Raw genomic sequence first — 19,621 nt, forward strand, 5'->3', positions numbered from 1 at the left:
GGCAGTGCATTGGATTAATTCATGTGAGATGTGCAGGCAGTTCAATACCAGACCAACCTTGAAGCCAGCACCTGGAAAGTTCCCAGTAGACCCAATAGCAGGAAAAGAGGTTATCATTGATTATACAGACATGACTGAGAGAGTAAATCGGTTCAGATATCTATTGGTGTGTGTGGATGCATTTACTGGATGGCCGGAGGCGTGGCCTACAAAAAAGGAAGACAACAAATCTGTGGTGAAGTGTTTGATAAATCATTATATCCCTAGACACGGTTTTCCAGCTAAAATAAGGTCTGACAACGGAACACATTTTAAAAAATGAGGAACTCAAGGAAGTGGAAAAATTTCTGGGACTGAAACACTCATTTGGTTCTGTGTACCATCCACAGTCACAGGGGAAGGTTGAAAGAATGAATCAAACCCTTAAAACCAAATTGGCTAAGATCTGTGCACAGTCCAAAATGAATTGGGTTACAGCCTTACCATTAGTTCTGATGTCTATACGGAGTTCTATAAATCAGAAACATGGTTTGACTCCACATGAGCTGCAAACAGGGAGGTCATTTCCAGGTCCACAAACAAGGTTACCGTTTCTCACTTAGTGTGAACAATCTATGTCTCATCGTGATTATTACAGATCTCTCCAAACAGATCCCAGCAGACCCAGAGACCAGGGTCGGAACCACCACCTCGGAAGCCGAGTGGGTCCTCCTGAAAGTCATCAAAAGAAGGTGGCCAGAGCCAAGGTGGACCGGTCCATTCCAGGTCACAGAGAGGACAACCCATGCAGTCAGGCTGAAGGGCAAAGGTGCTACTTGGTATCACTGGAGCCAGTGTGCAGGAGCAGAACCACCTCAACGATCCCTTTCTCAGGTCCTGGAAGATCTGAGTGAAAACACAGGAGAAGACAATCTCACTTCTCTCACCCAAGAAGGGGCAGAATAATCCCCGGGTGAGAGAAATTAGCTCTAGGTCAGTCTACACCTGAGAGCTGAAGACAGACGTTTTACAGGTGGTACAGTAATATTTTTACTTATTTCTATTTATTCTTAGAAGTACTTGGTTGAAGGACATCTTAGGGTGTGAACTCTTGAGAGTTCAAAAGGGGGGGTTGTAGAATATAAACTATCTATGTGCGTAACTGGAATGTGCTGATAGAGGTCATAAATTAGTGAAGGACAGGGGAGCAGCAGAGGGGGTGAAGGAGATGAGATGAGTCTGCAGGAAGTAACAACAGGAAGCACTCCTTATTTGGACATAAGGAACTGTCATGTTGTACAACTAAGTGATATGATATATGTAAAAAAGGAAATGTTGAACACACCCTGGAGATTTAATAAAACGAGCTGGAAGCAGAGAGAGAGCAGAGTTGTTGCTCGCAGGTGTTTGGCTGGAGCATCATCTCTCTCACTCTGTGCAGAGGTGAACATAAGCTGATTGTATTTTGTGTTTATTTCACTCTTTTGAAACCTGGACCCAAATCAACGGACCCGGGGAAGCAGAGACGGCTTCAACAGAAGTTATTTATGTCATTCATGCTTATGCTTGTAAACATCTCTCCCTCCAACCCCCTCCTCTCTTCCCTCTTCCTTCAAGCTTGGACCGAAGAATCATCGAGCCTCGAAGGTGAGTCATACGAAGGAATAGCAGACTCCATCACGTCTGTCACATGTGCTCAGTGTGAACCTGCTTTCATCTGTGAAGACCACAGGGCACCAGTGGTGAATTTGCCAATCCTGGTGTTCTCTGGCAAATGCCAAGCGTCCTGCACGGTGTTGGGCTGTGAGCACAACCCCCATTTGTGGACATCAGGCCCTCATACCATCCTCATGGAGTCGGTTTCTAACCGTTTGCGCAGACACATGCACATTTGTGGCCTGCTGGAGGTCATTTTGCAGGGCTCTGGCAGTGCTCCTCCTGTTCCTCCTTGTACAAAGGTGGAGGTAGTGGTCCTGCTGCTGGGTTGTTGCCCTCCTACGGCCTCCTCCACGTCTCCTGGTAGAGCCTCCAGGTTCTGGACACTACGCTGACAGACACAGAAAACCTTCTTGCCACAGCTGGCATTAATGTTTCATCCTGGATGAGCTGCACTACCTGAGCCACTTGTGTGGGTTGTAGAGTCCGTCTCATGCTACCACGAGTGTGAAAGCACCACCAACATTCAAAAGTGACCAAAACATCAGCCAGAAATCATCGGTACTGAGAAGTGGTCTGTGGTCCCCACCTGCAGAACTACTCCTTTATTGAGTGTCTTGATAATCACCAAAGATTTCCTCCTGTTGTCTTTTTCATTTGAACAACAAGATGTGAAATTAATTGTTAATCAGTGTTGCTTCCTAAGTGGACAGTTTGATTTCACAGAAGTTTGATTTACTTGGAGTTTTATTGTGTTGTTTAAGTGTTCCTTTATTTTTTTCAGCAGTTTATGTTTTAGATGTTCTTTAGAAATATTATGACCTTGACCTTCACAGAACTAAAAGATTCAAACTCTGGGTTCCAGCAGCATCTTCCTCTGAGCTTGAAGATCTTCTGAACTAAACTGCACTATCATCTCTTGGTGGAAACCCAGAATTGCAATCTTAAAGTTCTTTGATGCACAGATCAGCACTGTGAACAGAACCACTGTAGAAACACCTAAATATTTTCACATTCTGGTAAAGGTTTTTATGATGTGGTGGAGGACAGGCTGAGAAGTCTCCAGCAGCTCCTCTCCATCAGTATGTTGGAGTAGCTGTGAGGAAGGCTGACTAAATACAAGTGACCTTGGTTTCATCAGGACCATATAACATAGAATCAGCTATAGGTTGGATTAATGCCGTTATTAAATCAAATTGTAAAAATGTGACATTATTTATGGAAACATATGTGAATGATTCATCATGGTCTCATTTTTCCATGAAAAACTTCAGAGTTTAACAGGAATGTGGAGGATTTGTGTTATTCAGAGTGAAACTATCTCTTTGATTTGACTCATTTTACACTTAAAGAGGCAGAAAACACTATTATTGGATTTGTTGTAAAATAATAAAGATTCTGATTTTTCAGCATAAAAAGGCTGCAACTGAATCAAAAACACTGACGGAGAAACTCAAAAGACTTTCTGCTAATATCTGCGTAGCAGAAACAAGAACACAAGGCAGATGCAGGGAGAATGGAGGTTTTCCTTCAAAGAGACTTTCCTCAGTCAAAAATGTGTGATTCAAATATGATTTCTTATAGATCCTCATGAGAAAGATACAGACTCCTCTGCTCCTCTTCTCCAAGAAAGTGATGTGTTCATGTTCTGATCCGAGATGGCGGAGCGGTCCATGGTGCTAGTCAGCTTGAACTTGCCAAACCAGCGACTCGTGTCTCTAAAAGATCCATTATTAGTGTGAAAGTTCTGACTACAGGCTTAAACTTCCACCCATGTTCACAACTGAGCCTTCTGGGATCAGCATCAGGATCCAGCAGATCAGTTCCTACTGGTTATGGATCGGCAGGAACTCACCTGTAAGGTCTGTCTATAAAAAGAAGAACCTCTCTGTGGTGCAGCAGGGGGAGCCCACAGCAGAACTCCTTTCATCAGACAGGAAAATGAGCCAAAAAACGAACAGCCTAGCGTGCGAAAACTATAATCAGGATTAGAAACTTGTAACCCGTGAGTGGCAGGACTTTCTGGGACCTCAGATGTAAGGATTTATGTATCTACAGGTTAAAGAGAACCTTTAGGTCCAGTTTGGAAAGAAAAACTCAGAACTAGAATATGACTGAAGTGATCACTTTCTGCACTCGGGGCTGCAAACAGAGCTAGGAATCATCAGGAATCATCTAAATCCCAGTGTAATCTGATAATCTGAGGGAAAAGAGCCTTTTTATCCAACAGGATGAAGCATCATTTCCATTTTCAGGGGTTTTTGGTTTCATGTCTCCCAGGCTGTGGGGGGAGCAGTCAACTGAAAACATGAACAGAAACAAGAAGGAACAAAAGGACCAATTAGTGTTTATGGATCTAAAACCTGAATGACTAGTTTCCATGGCAACGTTTCAGCAGCTGCTTCCCAAAGGAACCAGGAACTTTCTCAGCATCACTCTGGGATAGCTCAGAGGCACTTCAGCAGCTGTCTGTGTGTGTGTGTGTGTGTGTGTGTGTGTGTGTGTGTGTGTGTGTTAGATCAAACAGACCATCAATCACTCTCAGAGTCTTTAATCTTCATCTTTCAGTGTGAAGAACTTCCCATTTCAAACCAACCAGTCCTCTCCTCTTCCTCAGACTTCATCACACTCAGCTAGTAGCTGTCCATACAACCATTAACCAGCAGGTGGAGCCAGAGCCAGCTCTTCTTCTGTCAGTTGAAACGACTGAACATCATTAAAAGGTCCACAGCAGCTTCATCACATGCAGTGATGAATACGAGTCCACCAGCAACTGACCATGATGGCTCCACCCCCTGAGCTCCAGCCAATCATATGTCAGACCACAGGATGGCTCTGCTGCTCTTCTCCACGCTGGCGACAAACGTTCCTGACGGCGACCATGACACTGAGTTGATGGCAGAGCTGTAGAACAATGAGATTAATATTAATAACTGCAGCAGGTCAAAGTTCAGGCTGCAGTTCTCTGACCCGCGTGAACAAGTTTCAGTTCAGGTCTTACCTGTGGTTTCGGTCCAGAGTTCGGTCCAATTTCCCTGTCAGTACGTTCCAGATGTACAGAGCACCATCTGCTGACCCTCCGGCCACATAGCTGCCATCAGGACTGACCAGAGACCCAGACAACTGGTTTAGTTTGTGTCCAACAGTCAGAACAGTTCTGATGTTTTACTGAGAGGAACTCACCTGAAGGTAACTCTGGTCCAATCAGCTCCACACTTGAAGCCCTGGGCACTGAGCACACACACGGAGTCCACATCAGACATGATGATGACAATGATAACAGCTGTGATGAAGGATCTGCCAGTTTTTAACTTCCAGTTTAACTTCAGGGGTCACGTGATGCTTGGAGCTTCCTTGAAGCCAGGTGAGCTCACCTGAAAGTCTGTCGGATGGCGTTGCTGCGTAGGTCGATGATCTTCAGCACATCGTCTCTAGAGCAGGTCAGCAGCTCACTGCGGTCGTGGTTCAGGTCCAGAGACGTGACCCGACCCAGCAGCTCCATCTCCTGCACGATGCTCTCCGCCCTGACGACCCGACGAGCACAATCAGGAGACGCATGTGAAGCCAGGACATGCACACAGACAGGATGCACTCAGGTCATAATCGCATAAAACTTTAACAGCAAACATGGACTTCCTGTTTGTTCCAACAGAAACATCTCAACTTAATAATGAACCAATCATTGTCTTAGGAGTTGATCCGATCTCTGATCAGAACCCACCTGATGTCCCAGAATCGGATTTTCTTATCGAAGTGGCCGCTCATGACACACTGCTCCGTGCACACAATGTCATTGCAGCTGGAGCCGGCAAAGACCGTCTTCATACCTGCACAGGTGAGAAGAGGAAGGGACAAATGAGGAAACAGGTGGGGGCAGGTTTTACAGGTCAGGTAGAGGACAGGTGTGACAGGTGTGTGGACAGAGTCCCCAACACCTGTCACACCTGCAGCAGCTGACCAATCACGTACAGACTTTGCTGCGCAGGTCCCACAGTTTGAGCGTGCGGTCGTAGCTCCCAGACACAATGCGGGCGTTGTCCAAAAGGAAGCGAGCTGACAGCACCTTCCCGCTGTGACCCGTCAAAGTGTGCTGGACAGGTACAGGTAAACATCAGACAGGTGAGGACGAGGGAGGATTACTCTGCTCAACACAAACACCTGATGTATGGTGGTTTAGTGTCATAGAAACAGAACGTTTAAGGTAAACAGGTGTAACACTGACTCCTCCTGCTATTGGTTGATTGGCTCAGAGTTTGAGATCATGATTAAAGCCAATCAGAAGCAACCATCTGAAGTTGGCTTCACCTCAGCTGCTTGTTGTGACTCACCCTCAGTCTGTAGTCGTCCACAGTCCAGATTCGACTGGCGAAGTCATTGGAGGCAGCGAGGAGGTAGGAGCCCTGATACACACACAGGTCAACAGAGTAGGTACCCAAGGTAAACACAGCTAAAGAACCAGCAGGACCTCAGAGACTTACAGCGGCGTCGAACTCGATGCTGGTGATCCCTGCGTTGCTGCCGGTCAGAGCTCCTTTAGCCTCACAGCGACCTGAACACACACAGTAACACCGCGTTTGATTGGAGGAAGTGAACCAGCTTAGTTGGTCATTGCTCAGTCAGTGTTCAACGCCCTGTAATCATTCCTGGATCAGGCGTGTTCGCTGAATTTACTCAGTTATTAGTCCGACTGCTGCAGGAGCCCAGATGAGTCTGGCAGCTCTGGTTAATCTGTTCAAACAGCACCGGCTGCATCTTGCATGTTTCTGTGTAATAATTAATTAAAGATCAGATTCAGAAATAAGCTTCAGCTCAACATGAATTGGAACTGAGCTGCTGTGGGTGGAGTCAGTCTCAAGCAGGAAGTTGGAGAGGTCTCTGCTTGACCCTCCTTTATTACAAGAGCAGAAATGTGACGTTACTGATTAACAGTGACAGACACGAGGGACCATTGGCTGAAAGACACCTGCATCGCTCTGAAACCCAGCTTCTATGAAGGAACTATCTGCCTTTTTCTGTCATCTGTATGTTGGCAGAAATAAATCTCCTAATGCTTTTGACGTCTTCCTCTCATCTGAAAGCAGGTCGGGGGGCAGACACCTCCTCCAGCTCCTCTGAGGGAAACCCGAGGCGTTCCCAGGCCAGCTGGGAGACAAAGTCACTCTGGAAATTTGAAGGTTGTGTTTGTTCCTCCAAGTTTGATCAAATATTGAGAATAATTGTCTTGGCTTAATGATCATTTTCAGACATGTGATGGCTAACTGTTAAGAAAGAACATAACCCCAAAGCCAACCACCTACTCCCTATTAGCCTGTAATCTGATTACTTTCTTTGTAATGTAATCAGATTAGTGTAGCGATGAAGGTCTCAGCTTGAAAACTTGAGATCAGCTCCGTCCTCCTCCTCCTGACGCCCCATACTGATTAGTCATGTTGGATCAGCATCACTGAGAGGCCGCAGGTTCTCAAGTCAACCTCTCAGTGATGTCACATCCTGTGTGATGTCACATCCTGTGTGTCAGCAGCTGCTGGGCCCATGGCTGCATGACTGGAGCATGATGGGAGCAGAGAGCGGGCTGCTGGGAGCCGGAGGCAGCAGAGGATTGTGGGAATCAGACCTTTTACTGTTCATCACTGACCTTCAGTTGGTGGGCGGGGTTCTGTGTTGAGGTATGACTGTGTGAAACTCACCTGCGACCACCTCCCACAACTTCACCCTGCGGTCCATCCCTCCGGTTGCAAGGAGCCGGGAGCCGGGGCTGAATCTAACAGTGTTCACCTCTCCATCGTGGGCTTCCTGGGAAACAGAGACAGGTTTGGTGCTTCTGACCTCAGACTATAAACACATAATTGATCATGTGACCGTGTTCAATGGCTGCTGGTCTTCAGGTAAAGACAATGTTTGCCTGGTTAAAATCTGATCAGCGGTCTTGCTGTCAGGTTCTCTGGGCTCAAAGGCGTCTGGGATGGACCGTAGCACAGTGAGAACATAGGTAGTTCCCCCAGAAGATGTGTGCAGGAAGAAGGAAGCAAAATAACAGCAGGAACTCTCAATGGTTTGGTGTCAATGGCAGAGTGGCTTCAAGAGTTCGTGGAGGGAATCTGAAGGTCACAGCAAGGGACTAGTCTGCACGGCCGTGGCTCAGGTGGTAGGAGTCCTGTAACCGGTGCGTTGCCGGTTCAAACCCCCGCTCTGTCTGTCTCAGTCGTTGTGTCCTTGGGCAAGGCATTTCAGCCGACTTGCCTGCCGATAGTGGTCAGAGTGGCAGCCTCACTTCTGTCAGTGTGTGAATGTGTGTATGAATGGCTGAATGTAGTGGAAAGCACTATTCAAGTTCAGACCATTCGCCTGTGTGTTGCAGGCCAGGATGCAGCAATGGATAAATATTAAGAGATGAAGACATAAAATAAAACTTGTTTGGTGCAGTCTGACAGGAATGAGGTTTAAGGAGGTGGACAATCTGTGCCTTGCTCAAAGACAGACATATAGAGGACTCTGTGACTCTGCTGCATCGTCGCAGAAACTCAACTGTTAAACTGAAGCTTCACCAGCCACCAGATGATCTTTGAGATCAGACTGCAGTTAACTGAACAGATCCAAACTGATCCAAACCAGGATCAGAACCAGACTTTGCTGTGAGTACATCTCACTGAGCATGTGCTCAATGAGGAATCCCAGCCCGCCGACCAGTTCCTGGAAGCGGTGAGGAATTGGTACAGAATAAATTACTCACAAAGACATGCAGCGCTGTGGACGGCACCCGAACTTCAGCACACCCTCCTGAAGGAGTCTCTGTGGTTTCAGGAGACGTGCCGAAGGAGTTGGCTGAACGACGCCTGCTGAGAAGGTGGGAGGAGAGAGGAGGAACAAGAGAACTGCTTTCAGCTGAGATTCCTGGTGGTTGGAACTTTAAACAATATTAAATATCAGTCAGCCAACTAAGAACAGCTGTAACTAATGTAGGAAGGTGAGACCTGTGAGGTACATACCCAAAGATGCTGGAGAAGGAGTCAAGCAGACCACCAGGAGGCTGCTGGGATGTTTTCCTGCTGAGCAAACACAGAAACACGGAAGTCAAAGATCTGCTATGTCTGTGTGTTTATCTGTCAGGAACCATCAGTGGTTTTCAATCTGATGTCTTCTGTCAGGATTCGCCTGCAGACTCAGGTCTCACCTGGGCGTTCTGCTGATTGGTCGGTTTGGGGATGTCTCCCCTGCTCCCTTTCCTCCATCATCAGCCAGCACATCAATGTCCTCATCCCTGAGGAGGACACAGAGACTGGGGTTCATCAACAGAACAGGACCTGGTGATCAGACCTGAGGTCAGATCAAGGATCAGACCCTTGATTATTCCAACCGAGAATCAAAGTGACTGACTGTTCGATGGGCAGCGGCTCCTTGGCGGCGTCTGCCAGCTCCTTCTGCAGTTTGGCTTGTCTGCGCCTGAAACACAAAGTGCAGCCATCACATCAGAGTTCAGAGGCTCCACCCCCTTCTACCACTGACGCCCCACCCACCTGGTGTCCTTCTCGTTCTCTGCGTTGAGCCGGTTGGCCTCAACAGCCTTCTCGGCCATCCAGCGGGACACCAGCTCCTGGTTGTCCACAGTGGTCTTCCTCAGTTTCTCCTCCAGGGCGGAGAAGGTGATCTGCAGGGCATCATACTCGTCCTTCAGTGTCTGATTGGCCAGCTCCAGCTCCTGCATGGAAACAGTCAGTTACTGTGGTCACATGGTAGGGTGATGTGAGGTCAGCACACATCGAGATGAAGGTCTCAGCTTGAAAACTTGAGATCAGCTCCGTCCTCCTCCTCCTGACGCCCCATACTGATTAGTCATGTTGGATCAGCATCACTGAGAGGCCGCAGGTTCTCAGGTCAACCTCTCAGTGATGTCACATCCTGTGTGTCAGCAGCTGCTGGGCCCATGACTGCATGACTGGAGCATGATGGGAGCAGAGAGCTGGCTGCTGGGAGCTGGAGTCAGCAGAGGATTATGGGAATCAGACCTTTTACTGTTCATCACTGACCTTCAGTTGGTGGGCGAGGTTCTGTGTTGAGGTATTAATAGCCTGAAAATGTTTTGTTCAAGATAAATCGGACCTATAGTGAAGTTTGGGCCTTTATTGTGAAACCCTTTTCTCCACATTGTCAAAGCATCTGGGTATGGAGGTCCATTTGGACACCAGCTTCTCATCTATGGCCACTGGAGAAAGACACGACACCAACAACCCCTCCCCCACTTCTCCATATAATAATTAACCTTTATTTCCTGATTTGCAGGTGGGGCCCATAAAAAATGAATTATTTTAACAATAAACAATATTTACTATCAGACACTGGCGCTATAATAACGGACTCAGCCTGAACAGAACGCAGCAGCTGACATACCTGCAGGCTGCTCCTCAGCTCCCGACAGTCTCCCTCCAGGCTGCCGATCTGCTGCTGATACTCCAACATCCTGAAAGGAGATGACCTATCAGCTGCTGCAGGTGATCACACTCTGATCGGTGTGTGTGGGCGTGGTCACTCACCTGGCCTCGTTGTTCTGGATCTCTCGATCCTTCTGCTGGATTTGGTTGTTGAGTTCGATCACAGTCTGAGCAAGCTGTAGGACACAAGCACATTACTGACCCGGACCACGTTTCAGAATCACTTCATCACACCATACTGCTTAAAACGCTCTGATATGAAACTTTACACTTGCCCACCTTAAACACCAGGACCACATTTATCTAAACTAACCAGAGGGATCCAGCTGCAGCTACTCTGTACCTGCAGGATCAGCAGGTGTGTCCTAAAGGGACAGATGGACGCCGACACACACCTACTTCTTATATAACCCCTGTTACATGCTCATCTGAAAGAGGAACACTAAGGAGCCTGATGAATACAGCAGGACCAACAGGAAGCAGATACTCCATCTGGGGAAGTGAAAACTAGTACCATGAATCAGAATGAGACCAGATGCGTCTCATATTATCTTTTACTGGTTTCCTGTGATTGCTTCACTGGAATCAAACATGAAATAAAATGGGGCAGAAAACTGCTGCAACTGAAACCTGACACCTCAGCAGTCGACTGAGGGAGGCACCGCCTCCAACAGAGATAATCCAGAAACACCTGAGATGGCCTTATTCTGATTCTCAGAGCAGAGAGACCAAAAGCGCAGGGATGCCCACGTTTACCTGAATGTCTCACAGACAACACTCAACAGCTTTCCACACACAGCTAACAGAAAGAGGACAGGAGACATCACTTCCTGTGACAGGTGTGGATGACTCACCTCTCCTCGTTTCTTGTGCAGCTCGGTCAGCTCCTCCTGATGGCGAATCCTCATCTGAGCCATCTCCTGCTGCAGGGAGTCACTGCGGGATGAGTCCAGGGAGCTGAGATTGGACGGGGACAGAAGATGAGGATAAACAGGGGACAGAAACCCTGTTAAACAGGGAGTCTCTACTGCAGGATGTCTCACCTGGCCTCGTGTCCCCTCTGGACATCATATTTGTCCGTCTGATATCTTTCAGTGAGGACGGTCTGTAGGTCGGACTTCTCCAAGAGACGATGGTCTAAAACACAAGCAGCATCGATGACTCACTCAGAGTCTTCACAGAAAGAGACACAGCGTGTCCTCAGGGTGTTCTGACTCACATTGGTGGACGATCTCCTCGAAGGTCTGTCTCTGAACTCGGTCTCTGAGCTTCAGCTGCTCTGAGATGTGTCTCTTCCAAGTACACTCAGCCCGCCGTTCTGCCATCACCACCTGGAACACCCACACCAATCAGTCAGACTGGATCCACCCACTGAGTGGTATGACACAGACTCAGAGACAGACAGGAAGATGAGCTCTGTCCTGGAGATGATGCTGGGAGTGATCAGAACCAGAGCATCAGTTCATTAAGTTCTGTCTTAACAAAAGCCATGGTACCGATCCATCAACCAATGACTGTAATCTAAACCTGCAGCAGAACTCCGGCATGTGCTGCAGGTACCTTCAGTTTAAACCCTGATCTGTTTCGAGAATTGAACACATAATGAACATGGAACCAATCAGCTCCACGGTTAACAGCTAATCAGTTTCTGTTCCTAGAACAGAGGCTCCAGGGCTGGTTCAGGTGCTTTTAAAGTTTGCAGAGATGGTGGATCCTCTGATCCGCTACGAGAACAGGAAACCTTTCTATGACGAACAATAACATGATCTCCTGGTTGTGCCGGCACCCATCTCAGTCACACAGAACTCAGTCGGGCTAAAACCAGAGTGAATCCTCTGTCCACACACCCACCTCTCTGTTCATGCATCAGCCAGAATCAGCTGCTACGTCACTGTCCAGGAAGCTGCTACAATGAGGGTACCATGGTAACAGACCCAGGTAGGAACTGGTTATCCTGAACTGGACCACAGTCTAGCAGGGCCGATCCAGTAACCACATGGATGGTTCAAGACCCAATTATTGATTAAATATGTAAACAAATTGATTCCCTTTATACATGTTATGATTTTCCTCAGAGGAAACTACGGAGGCCGAGAGGTTCTGCGCTCATTAACATCTTCATATAAGCATTTCTACTGAGAAACACGTGTTTAATCAGGTGGAGCTCAACTGACCAGCGGAAACCAAGCCAGAACCGAAACCAGAAGCAGGTGACCTGCAATTGGCGTCTAACAAATTGGAACAGCCTCATGTGATAGAGTCAGGTGGACCGAATCGGTTTGTTTTGGTCAGACAGAAACAACAGGAGAACCGCAGTTCGGTTCGGACCAGATTCCCGTTAAATTCCCGGCGAATCACAGTGACTCAACACGTTAGCATCATGCTAGCTGCAGAGCTCAGCGAGCTCCAAACGGAACCATCGCGACACTCACTGCCTATGCGCGCGTCCTAGTGCGCGGCTGGTTTCGCTGGGCTCTCCCCGCTCACGTCACTGCGGTCCGCTTACGGTTCGGAGTGTTTAAATGCCCTGTTTAGGCCCCTAACCAGAACTAAAACCACAAGCTGTCGCTGCTGCGCCATTTTGACTCCGACCGATACTTCCGGGAGAGGCGCAGCGTGACTACGTCAGAAAAGCGTCAGGATAACCTACTTCCTATCGACTTCTTGGCATAGACGTTAATACGCTGCATAGCTGAGTGGTTGATTCTGGTTTTAACAGTGAACTAGCAGAACTGTGGAAATATTCAATTCAGTTTATTTATATAGCTCCAATTCACAACACATGTCGTCTCAAGGTTCTTCACAACAGTCAGGTTCATACATTCCTATTAATCCTAACTATTGAACAGTTCAGTCAGATTCAGTTATTTATTCAAATTGGATAAAAAGTTTTTCTATCTAAGGAAACCCAGCAGATTACATCCAGTCAGTGACTTGCAGCATTCCCTCCTCCTGGATGAGCATGTAGAGACAGTGGACAGTCACTGGTGTTGACTTTGCAGCAATCCCTCATACTGAGCATGCATGTAGCGACAGTGGAGAGGAAAAACTCCCTTTTAACAGGAAGAAACCTCCAGCAGAACCAGAACCAGGCTCAGTGTGAGCGGCCATCTGCCACGACCGACTGGAGGTTTGAGAGAACAGAGCAGAGACACAAAGAGAACAAAGAAGCACTGATCCAGGAGTACTTTCTATGGGAAGGAAAAGTAAATGTTAATGGATGTAGCTCCTTTAGTCGTTTCATCTAGAAAGAAAGAACAGATAAACTCTGAGCCAGTTTTCAAGGTTAGAGTCTGAAAGAGAGAACATAGAGTTAGTATATAAATATAAATTGCTTATTATTAGTAGCTAAGACTAAGACATATTTGGGACTTTGCTGTTTATAGATTGATTTTTATTAGGAGTTTTAGTTATGCTTTTGATAGTTAGAAAAAAACCTTAACAGTAGCCTCTAGTATTATAGAGTCCAGTTTTTACACCATGAGTGTTTATTATTCAAGGTTAAAGCTTGCAGGTGTTTTCTGTCTGTATCGTGTGGAACCGGCAGTATATTGGGGAGGCATGGTACTCCTCTCTGTGCTGACCGAAACTTCTGATAACTATTCCACCCTGAAGATTCCTGAAGACGTGTGGGAAACATTTCTTTAATTAAATGATGAAATGTATCTCTGTTTCTTTGATACTGTTGCTGGGGAGACATCCACAGACAGAATGATTGTGTCTGTGTACTGCATAGCAGCGTGGGATATAAAATGTAATGTAACGCAGCCCCCAGTGAGACGACACACAGACGTTTCCAGGTACCAGTGTAAGTGTGATGTCTCCTCTCTGAATTCAGATTGGTTTTAATAAACTTGTGGAAACTACAACAGATCTCTGACTGAGGATTGTCCTTTAGGTGCCAAATAAAAAGAGTCGATGAGAGGTGAGGAGTAATGTAAGAGTTAACGGACGGCCAGTAAAGTTTTCCTACCTTGACAATCGAGTTAGCAAGTCACAACAATAACCAGGATTTAGTTAGATAGCTGAGTGGTTGATTCTGGTTTTAACAGTGAACTAGCAGAACGTAAACTGTTGTCCGAGTTACCTCACTCTGCTGGCGGTCAGACACCTCGGAGCTCCTCCGGTTCTTGGTCCCCAGAAGAGATCACACACTCTATCAAAAGACTCTTAAAGGAACGACTCTCAACCAGTTTCTAACTTTTAGCTCTTTTTAATCTAAATTAAGGCAGAGGAATGATTACAGAGATCAGCGCTGAGGCTCCCGTCTCAGACCGTCGCCGTCTGTTAGAGGATGAAGAGCCTCAATAGAAGGTCACATGTAGTTTTATATCTGGCTCTCCAATGTAATGGATGAGTGATTATCAGTAGACTATGTGTCACCATTGTGGTGTCTATCTGGTAGATTGTGTAGTAGAGGGTGTCCATACTTAATCTAAGTGTGCTGTAGGTTTTTAATCAACCCAGTTATACCAGCTGCTCCACTATCAACTCCAGTGCCCCAGCTTCAAGTCATTTATGACAAACCTTGTGCCATTTATCCTTGTACTGTATGTCTATGAGCTTCTTATCCTATTGTAACAAAAGGGAAGCATTAGAACTTATACTTTATTTCACTATGGTATAAAAGGGAAAAACAGCTATGAGTCATATTAATAAAGGTTATTTCTAACACTGTGTTTTAGCTAATAGACTTCAACTCTCCACCTGTGCCCCTCAGGGCTGTGTTCTTTCACCTCTATAATTTAGTTTATACACCACCAGAATGGATCAACCAAAGAACGACTGCAGACGCATCAGTTATGCTGATGACCCTCTGCCTGTGTCAACATGGAATTGAGAAGTTTAATATTGATTTTATTTTTGCAGTTAGTGGTTTGAGTCCCTCACGTTAAAAGATGAGCAAAGACTGGACACAATCGTAGAAATGTGCAGAAAATACCAGGGCAAAGAGCACCGACCCCCACCCCGAGAGCAGGAGTCACCGCTGATTTCCATGGGCTTCACTTTGGCCGGCTGCAGAGTCCGCGCAAGATGGCGGCCTAAGCAGTTGAACTTTAATACCGAAACCAACTTCGCTGCATAAATACTTTTAAAAGAAGGTAATGTTACCACTGAAGTTTTTGAAGACAACTGATGTACCAACCAAAACACTCTGAAAACTTTTTTTTGGATAAATCCACAACTTTTGAGAGCATTTTAGAACCCAAGCTACGGTCAAGGAGAAACTAGCTAACTAATTAGCCTCTAACTACTTAGCTAACAATGCCGTCTACAAGTATAGGAGGGAAGAGTTCCCTAGCAGAAGGAAAAATGGAAATCGACGCAGTCAAAGACAAAAGGTCTATTGAAGAGATTCACTCATATGCATGTCCCTCTAATGAAAGAGATGAATGTACAGGTCCTTCTCAAAATATTAGCATATTGTGATAAAGTTCATTATTTTCCATAATGTAATGATTAAAATGTAACATTCATATATTTTAGATTCATTGCACACTAACTGAAATATTTCAGGTCTTTTATTGTCTTAATACGGATGATTTTGGCATACAGCTCATGAAAACCCAAAATTCCTATCTCACAAAATTAGCATATCATTAAAAGGGTCTCTAAACGAGCTATGAACCTAATCATCTGAATCAACGAGTTAACTCTAAACACCTGCAAAAGATTCCTGAGGCCTTTAAAACTCCCAGCCTGGTTCATCACTCAAAACCCCAATCATGGGTAAGACTGCCGACCTGACTGCTGTCCAGAAGGCCACTATTGACACCCTCAAGCAAGAGGGTAAGACACAGAAAGACATTTCTGAACGAATAGGCTGTTCCCAGAGTGCTGTATCAAGGCACCTCAGTGGGAAGTCTGTGGGAAGGAAAAAGTGTGGCAGAAAACGCTGCACAACGAGAAGAGGTGACCGGACCCTGAGGAAGATTGTGGAGAAGGGCCGATTCCAGACCTTGGAGGACCTGCGGAAGCAGTGGACTGAGTCTGGAGTAGAAACATCCAGAGCCACCGTGCACAGGCGTGTGCAGGAAATGGGCTACAGGTGCCGCATTCTCCAGGTCAAGCCACTTTTGAACCAGAAACAGCGGCAGAAGCGCCTGACCTGGGCTACAGAGAAGCAGCACTGGACTGTTGCTCAGTGGTCCAAAGTACTTTTTTCGGATGAAAGCAAATTCTGCATGTCATTCGGAAATCAAAACCACTGGTAAATGGTTTACTGACCATGGTATCACTGTGCTCAATTGGCCTGCCAACTCTCCTGACCTGAACCCCATAGAGAATCTGTGGGATATTGTGAAGAGAACGTTGAGAGACTCAAGACCCAACACTCTGGATGAGCTAAAGGCCGCTATCGAAGCATCCTGGGCCTCCATAAGACCTCAGCAGTGCCACAGGCTGATTGCCTCCATGCCACGCCGCATTGAAGCAGTCATTTCTGCAAAAGGATTCCTGACCAAGTATTGAGTGGATAACTGTACATGATTATTTGAAGGTTGACGTTTTTTGTATTAAAAACACTTTTCTTTTATTGGTCGGATGAAATATGCTAATTTTGTGAGATAGGAATTTTGGGTTTTCATGAGCTGTATGCCAAAATCATCCGTATTAAGACAATAAAAGACCTGAAATATTTCAGTTAGTGTGCAATGAATCTAAAATATATGAATGTTAAATTTTCATCATTACATTATGGAAAATAATGAACTTTATCACAATATGCTAATATTTTGAGAAGGACCTGTAATATTCTGGAAAAATCAGTGGGGAAAACAAATGTGGTTTTCTTTTTGCAACAACAGGTCAGCAGGGGTCGCTGTTCTACAAGGAAATTTCAAAGGAAGCATCATACAGCAAATTACAAACACCAATGGTAGATGGATTATTTTAGTGGTTGATATTGATCAGACGCAATTTATATTAATAAACAAAATGAGGATTTATTTTCAACAATAGAAAACAGGACCAAATCTTTATTATCCTTATTTCCTTCAACTAAAATAATATGGGGAGGAGATTTTAATAAGTGGCCACCAAGGACCAGAACAACATCCAATGTAGAACCCATCTGTAATAAAATGGGCCTAACTGATATATGGAGAAATAAACATTTGGAAGCCAATCTTTACATCTGGAGTAATAAGGACAGATCTCTACAGTCTCGTATTGACTCGTGGCTGATTTCTTTGGACATTGTAAATAAAGTGATTAGGTCAGAGATAGAACCAGCTATTCTTACAGATCACAAGGCCATTACTATCAAATTAATCCAGCATAATAATAGTACAGATTATTGGAAATTTAACCAAACTTTGCTACAAAACCAAGAATTCAAAAAAACAACCCTAGAACTCATTAATAAAAACTGGACCCAAGCTAATTCTCTCAAAAATTACGGTAAATATTGGGAACTAAGGAAATTTGAAATCAGGAAACTAGCCATTAAAACAGGGAAAATTGTAACACATAAGAAAAAAGAAATGCTAATAATATCAAGAATAATGATATCATAAAGGATACAATATTGTCTGAAGAAAAATATAAAGAATATTCAAGGATTCAATTAGAATTGGACAAGATTTATGAAGACAAAACCAGATCTGGAAGGAAATGGTTGGGGAAGGGAAAAATGTTCAAAATATTTCTTCAACCTAGAAAGAAGAAACTCTGAGCACTCATTAGTAGCAAAACTTAAAATTAATGACGTTCTTATTGAGGATGAAAGAAGTGTGTCAAATATATTAGAACCTTCTACCAGGATCTTTACACAGCTGATTTAGAGAATGAAGAAAACATGGATATATCCTTTAGAGACCAAAATGAGAATAAAAATGCTATTGATCACTCCTTTAAGTCACTTTGCGATCAAGAAATTAATGTTAAAGAAATTAAAGAAGCTATTTGTGGCATTAAAAATAATAAATCCCCTCGAAATGACGGATTAACAAGTGACTTCTATAAATATTTTATTGAGTCACTTACCCCATTCATGAAAGCCATGTTTGAGGAAGCAACAGCCGAAGAAGAACTCCCCCCTACTCTTCGTCAAGGCTTAATTAAATTGATTCCAAAGCCAAAAAAGGATAAACTTAATATAGAGAATTGGAGACCCATTAGTCTTTTAAATAATGATATCAAAACATTCGCACTTATTTTTGCTAAAAGGCTGAAGACAGGGTGAAATAATATTATTGATGAGGAACAATCTGGTTTTATACCTGGTAGAAATATCTGCAACAACATCCGTCTGATATTAGAAATGATTGATTATAATGAACATATATACGACAATAGTTTTATACTCTTTGTTGATTTCTACAAAGTATTTGACACAATAAGCCATACATTAATGTTTAAAACCATACAACACTTTGGATTTGGAAAATATTTTATGAGTGCTGTTGCTGCTCTTTATAAAGGTATCAATAGCTCAGTGAAACTGGCCTCTGGTACTTCTCAGACAAGGTTGCCCTCTTTAAGTCCATTTTTATTCCTTCTGGTCACACAGATCATGACAAGACATATAAAAAATGATCAGTTTCAGGGAATCAGAGCCTTGAAATTGTCTCAACTGACTGATGACACAGAAATCTTCCTTTCTAGTGAACATGAAGTAGATAAAGCAGTAGCTTGTATCAAGGAATTTTCATCAGTCTCAGGTCTTAAAATAAATCTTAACAAATCAGTACTTTTTCCTCTCACAAATCATTTCCCCCTGGAAATAAATCATATACCCATTAAAACAGAAATAACTTATTTGGGAGTAACAATTGAAAAAGATCCAATATCACGTAGTGCCACCAATTTTAACCAAACACCTAAACAAATAGCTACAAAATTTAACGCGTGGATGATGAGAGATCTGTCCCTAAATGGTAGAGTGTTACTATCTAAGGCAGAAGGTATTTCCAGATCTGTTTATGTGTCCTTCTCTCTGGAAATGCCTAAAAAATCATAAAGAAATTGGATCAAATACTATTTAATTTCATATGGAAAAATAGAAGCCATTACCTGAGGAAGGATATTTCATGTAACCCTAAGAAATGTGGTGAACTAGAAGTTTTAACTTTTAAAACATTAAACAATTCGTTTAAAATAAAATTGTTAAACAATCTGATCAATAGTAATGAAACAATCTGGAACACTTTCCCCAATTATGTTTTTAATCTTTTGGGTGGAATTAAATCTTTACTCGAGTGTGATTATAAAATTGAGAAACTCCCAGTGAAATTATCTGACTTTCATAAACAAGTCCTTCTAGCCTGAAACATAATTTCTCTCCTACAAGTTTCTGTATCTGGAATAATGGAAATATAATAAACTGAAAAAAGTCTCTTTTTAATAAGAACTGAGTAGAACATGATGTTACATTAGTCAAACAGTTGCTTGATGATGAAGGGAATCATCTTTCTTATCAGTTTTATTTACCTGTTTCACCAACAGAATATGAAATAGTTTCTGTTGAGGTAAAATAATTCCACCAGATATAATAATACAGCCTCAACACCCCAGTCCAGATGTCGTGAGAAGGAACAGATGAAGAGCAGGAAATTAAG

The 19,621-nt window shown here is 44.2% G+C and overlaps 1 protein-coding gene and 2 non-coding genes across 8 annotated transcripts; all 3 read right to left on the reverse strand.

Annotated features, from left to right (window-relative positions):
- Positions 1-4,170: 4,170 nt before the first annotated feature.
- Positions 4,171-12,683, reverse strand: atg16l1 (ATG16 autophagy related 16-like 1 (S. cerevisiae)). Of its 6 annotated transcripts, none has more exons than XM_047392382.1 (20): positions 12,494-12,683; positions 11,281-11,392; positions 11,105-11,198; positions 10,916-11,018; positions 10,164-10,237; positions 10,021-10,090; positions 9,150-9,331; positions 9,010-9,075; positions 8,807-8,893; positions 8,622-8,681; positions 8,366-8,471; positions 7,323-7,428; positions 6,114-6,184; positions 5,964-6,035; positions 5,605-5,725; positions 5,357-5,462; positions 5,010-5,159; positions 4,819-4,866; positions 4,637-4,738; positions 4,171-4,539 (listed from the first exon to the last, which is right to left on the reverse strand). In XM_047392382.1, exons 2-20 carry the CDS (start codon positions 11,384-11,386, stop codon positions 4,446-4,448), a joined length of 1,818 nt encoding a protein of 605 aa, XP_047248338.1. In that variant the 5' UTR covers positions 11,387-11,392; positions 12,494-12,683; the 3' UTR covers positions 4,171-4,445. The 6 variants fall into 6 exon arrangements, with proteins under 6 accessions (XP_047248338.1, XP_047248339.1, XP_047248337.1 ...); XM_047392383.1 differs by having other exon boundaries at positions 11,281-11,494; XM_047392381.1 differs by lacking the exon at positions 12,494-12,683 and adding an exon at positions 11,913-12,466 and having other exon boundaries at positions 8,366-8,468; positions 8,622-8,678.
- Positions 6,996-7,271, reverse strand: LOC124884810. Its single transcript, XR_007042526.1, has one exon. It is a non-coding gene; the product is annotated as a small Cajal body-specific RNA 6 (non-coding RNA).
- LOC124884809 lies at positions 9,402-9,660 on the reverse strand. Its single transcript, XR_007042525.1, has one exon. It is a non-coding gene; the product is annotated as a small Cajal body-specific RNA 6 (non-coding RNA).
- Positions 12,684-19,621: the final 6,938 nt, after the last annotated feature.

This window comes from Girardinichthys multiradiatus, chromosome 18 (assembly GCF_021462225.1).
Source record: "Girardinichthys multiradiatus isolate DD_20200921_A chromosome 18, DD_fGirMul_XY1, whole genome shotgun sequence".
NCBI lineage: Eukaryota > Metazoa > Chordata > Actinopteri > Cyprinodontiformes > Goodeidae > Girardinichthys > Girardinichthys multiradiatus.

Coding starts and splice junctions, on each gene's coding strand:
- atg16l1 (XM_047392378.1), bottom strand. Junction 5,726..5,963: donor TGGACGACTACAGACTGAGG/GTGAGTCACAAC, acceptor GTACCTGTCCAG/CACACTTTGACGGGTCACAG. Junction 5,463..5,604: donor GGACCTGCGCAGCAAAGTCT/GTACGTGATTGG, acceptor TCACCTGTGCAG/GTATGAAGACGGTCTTTGCC.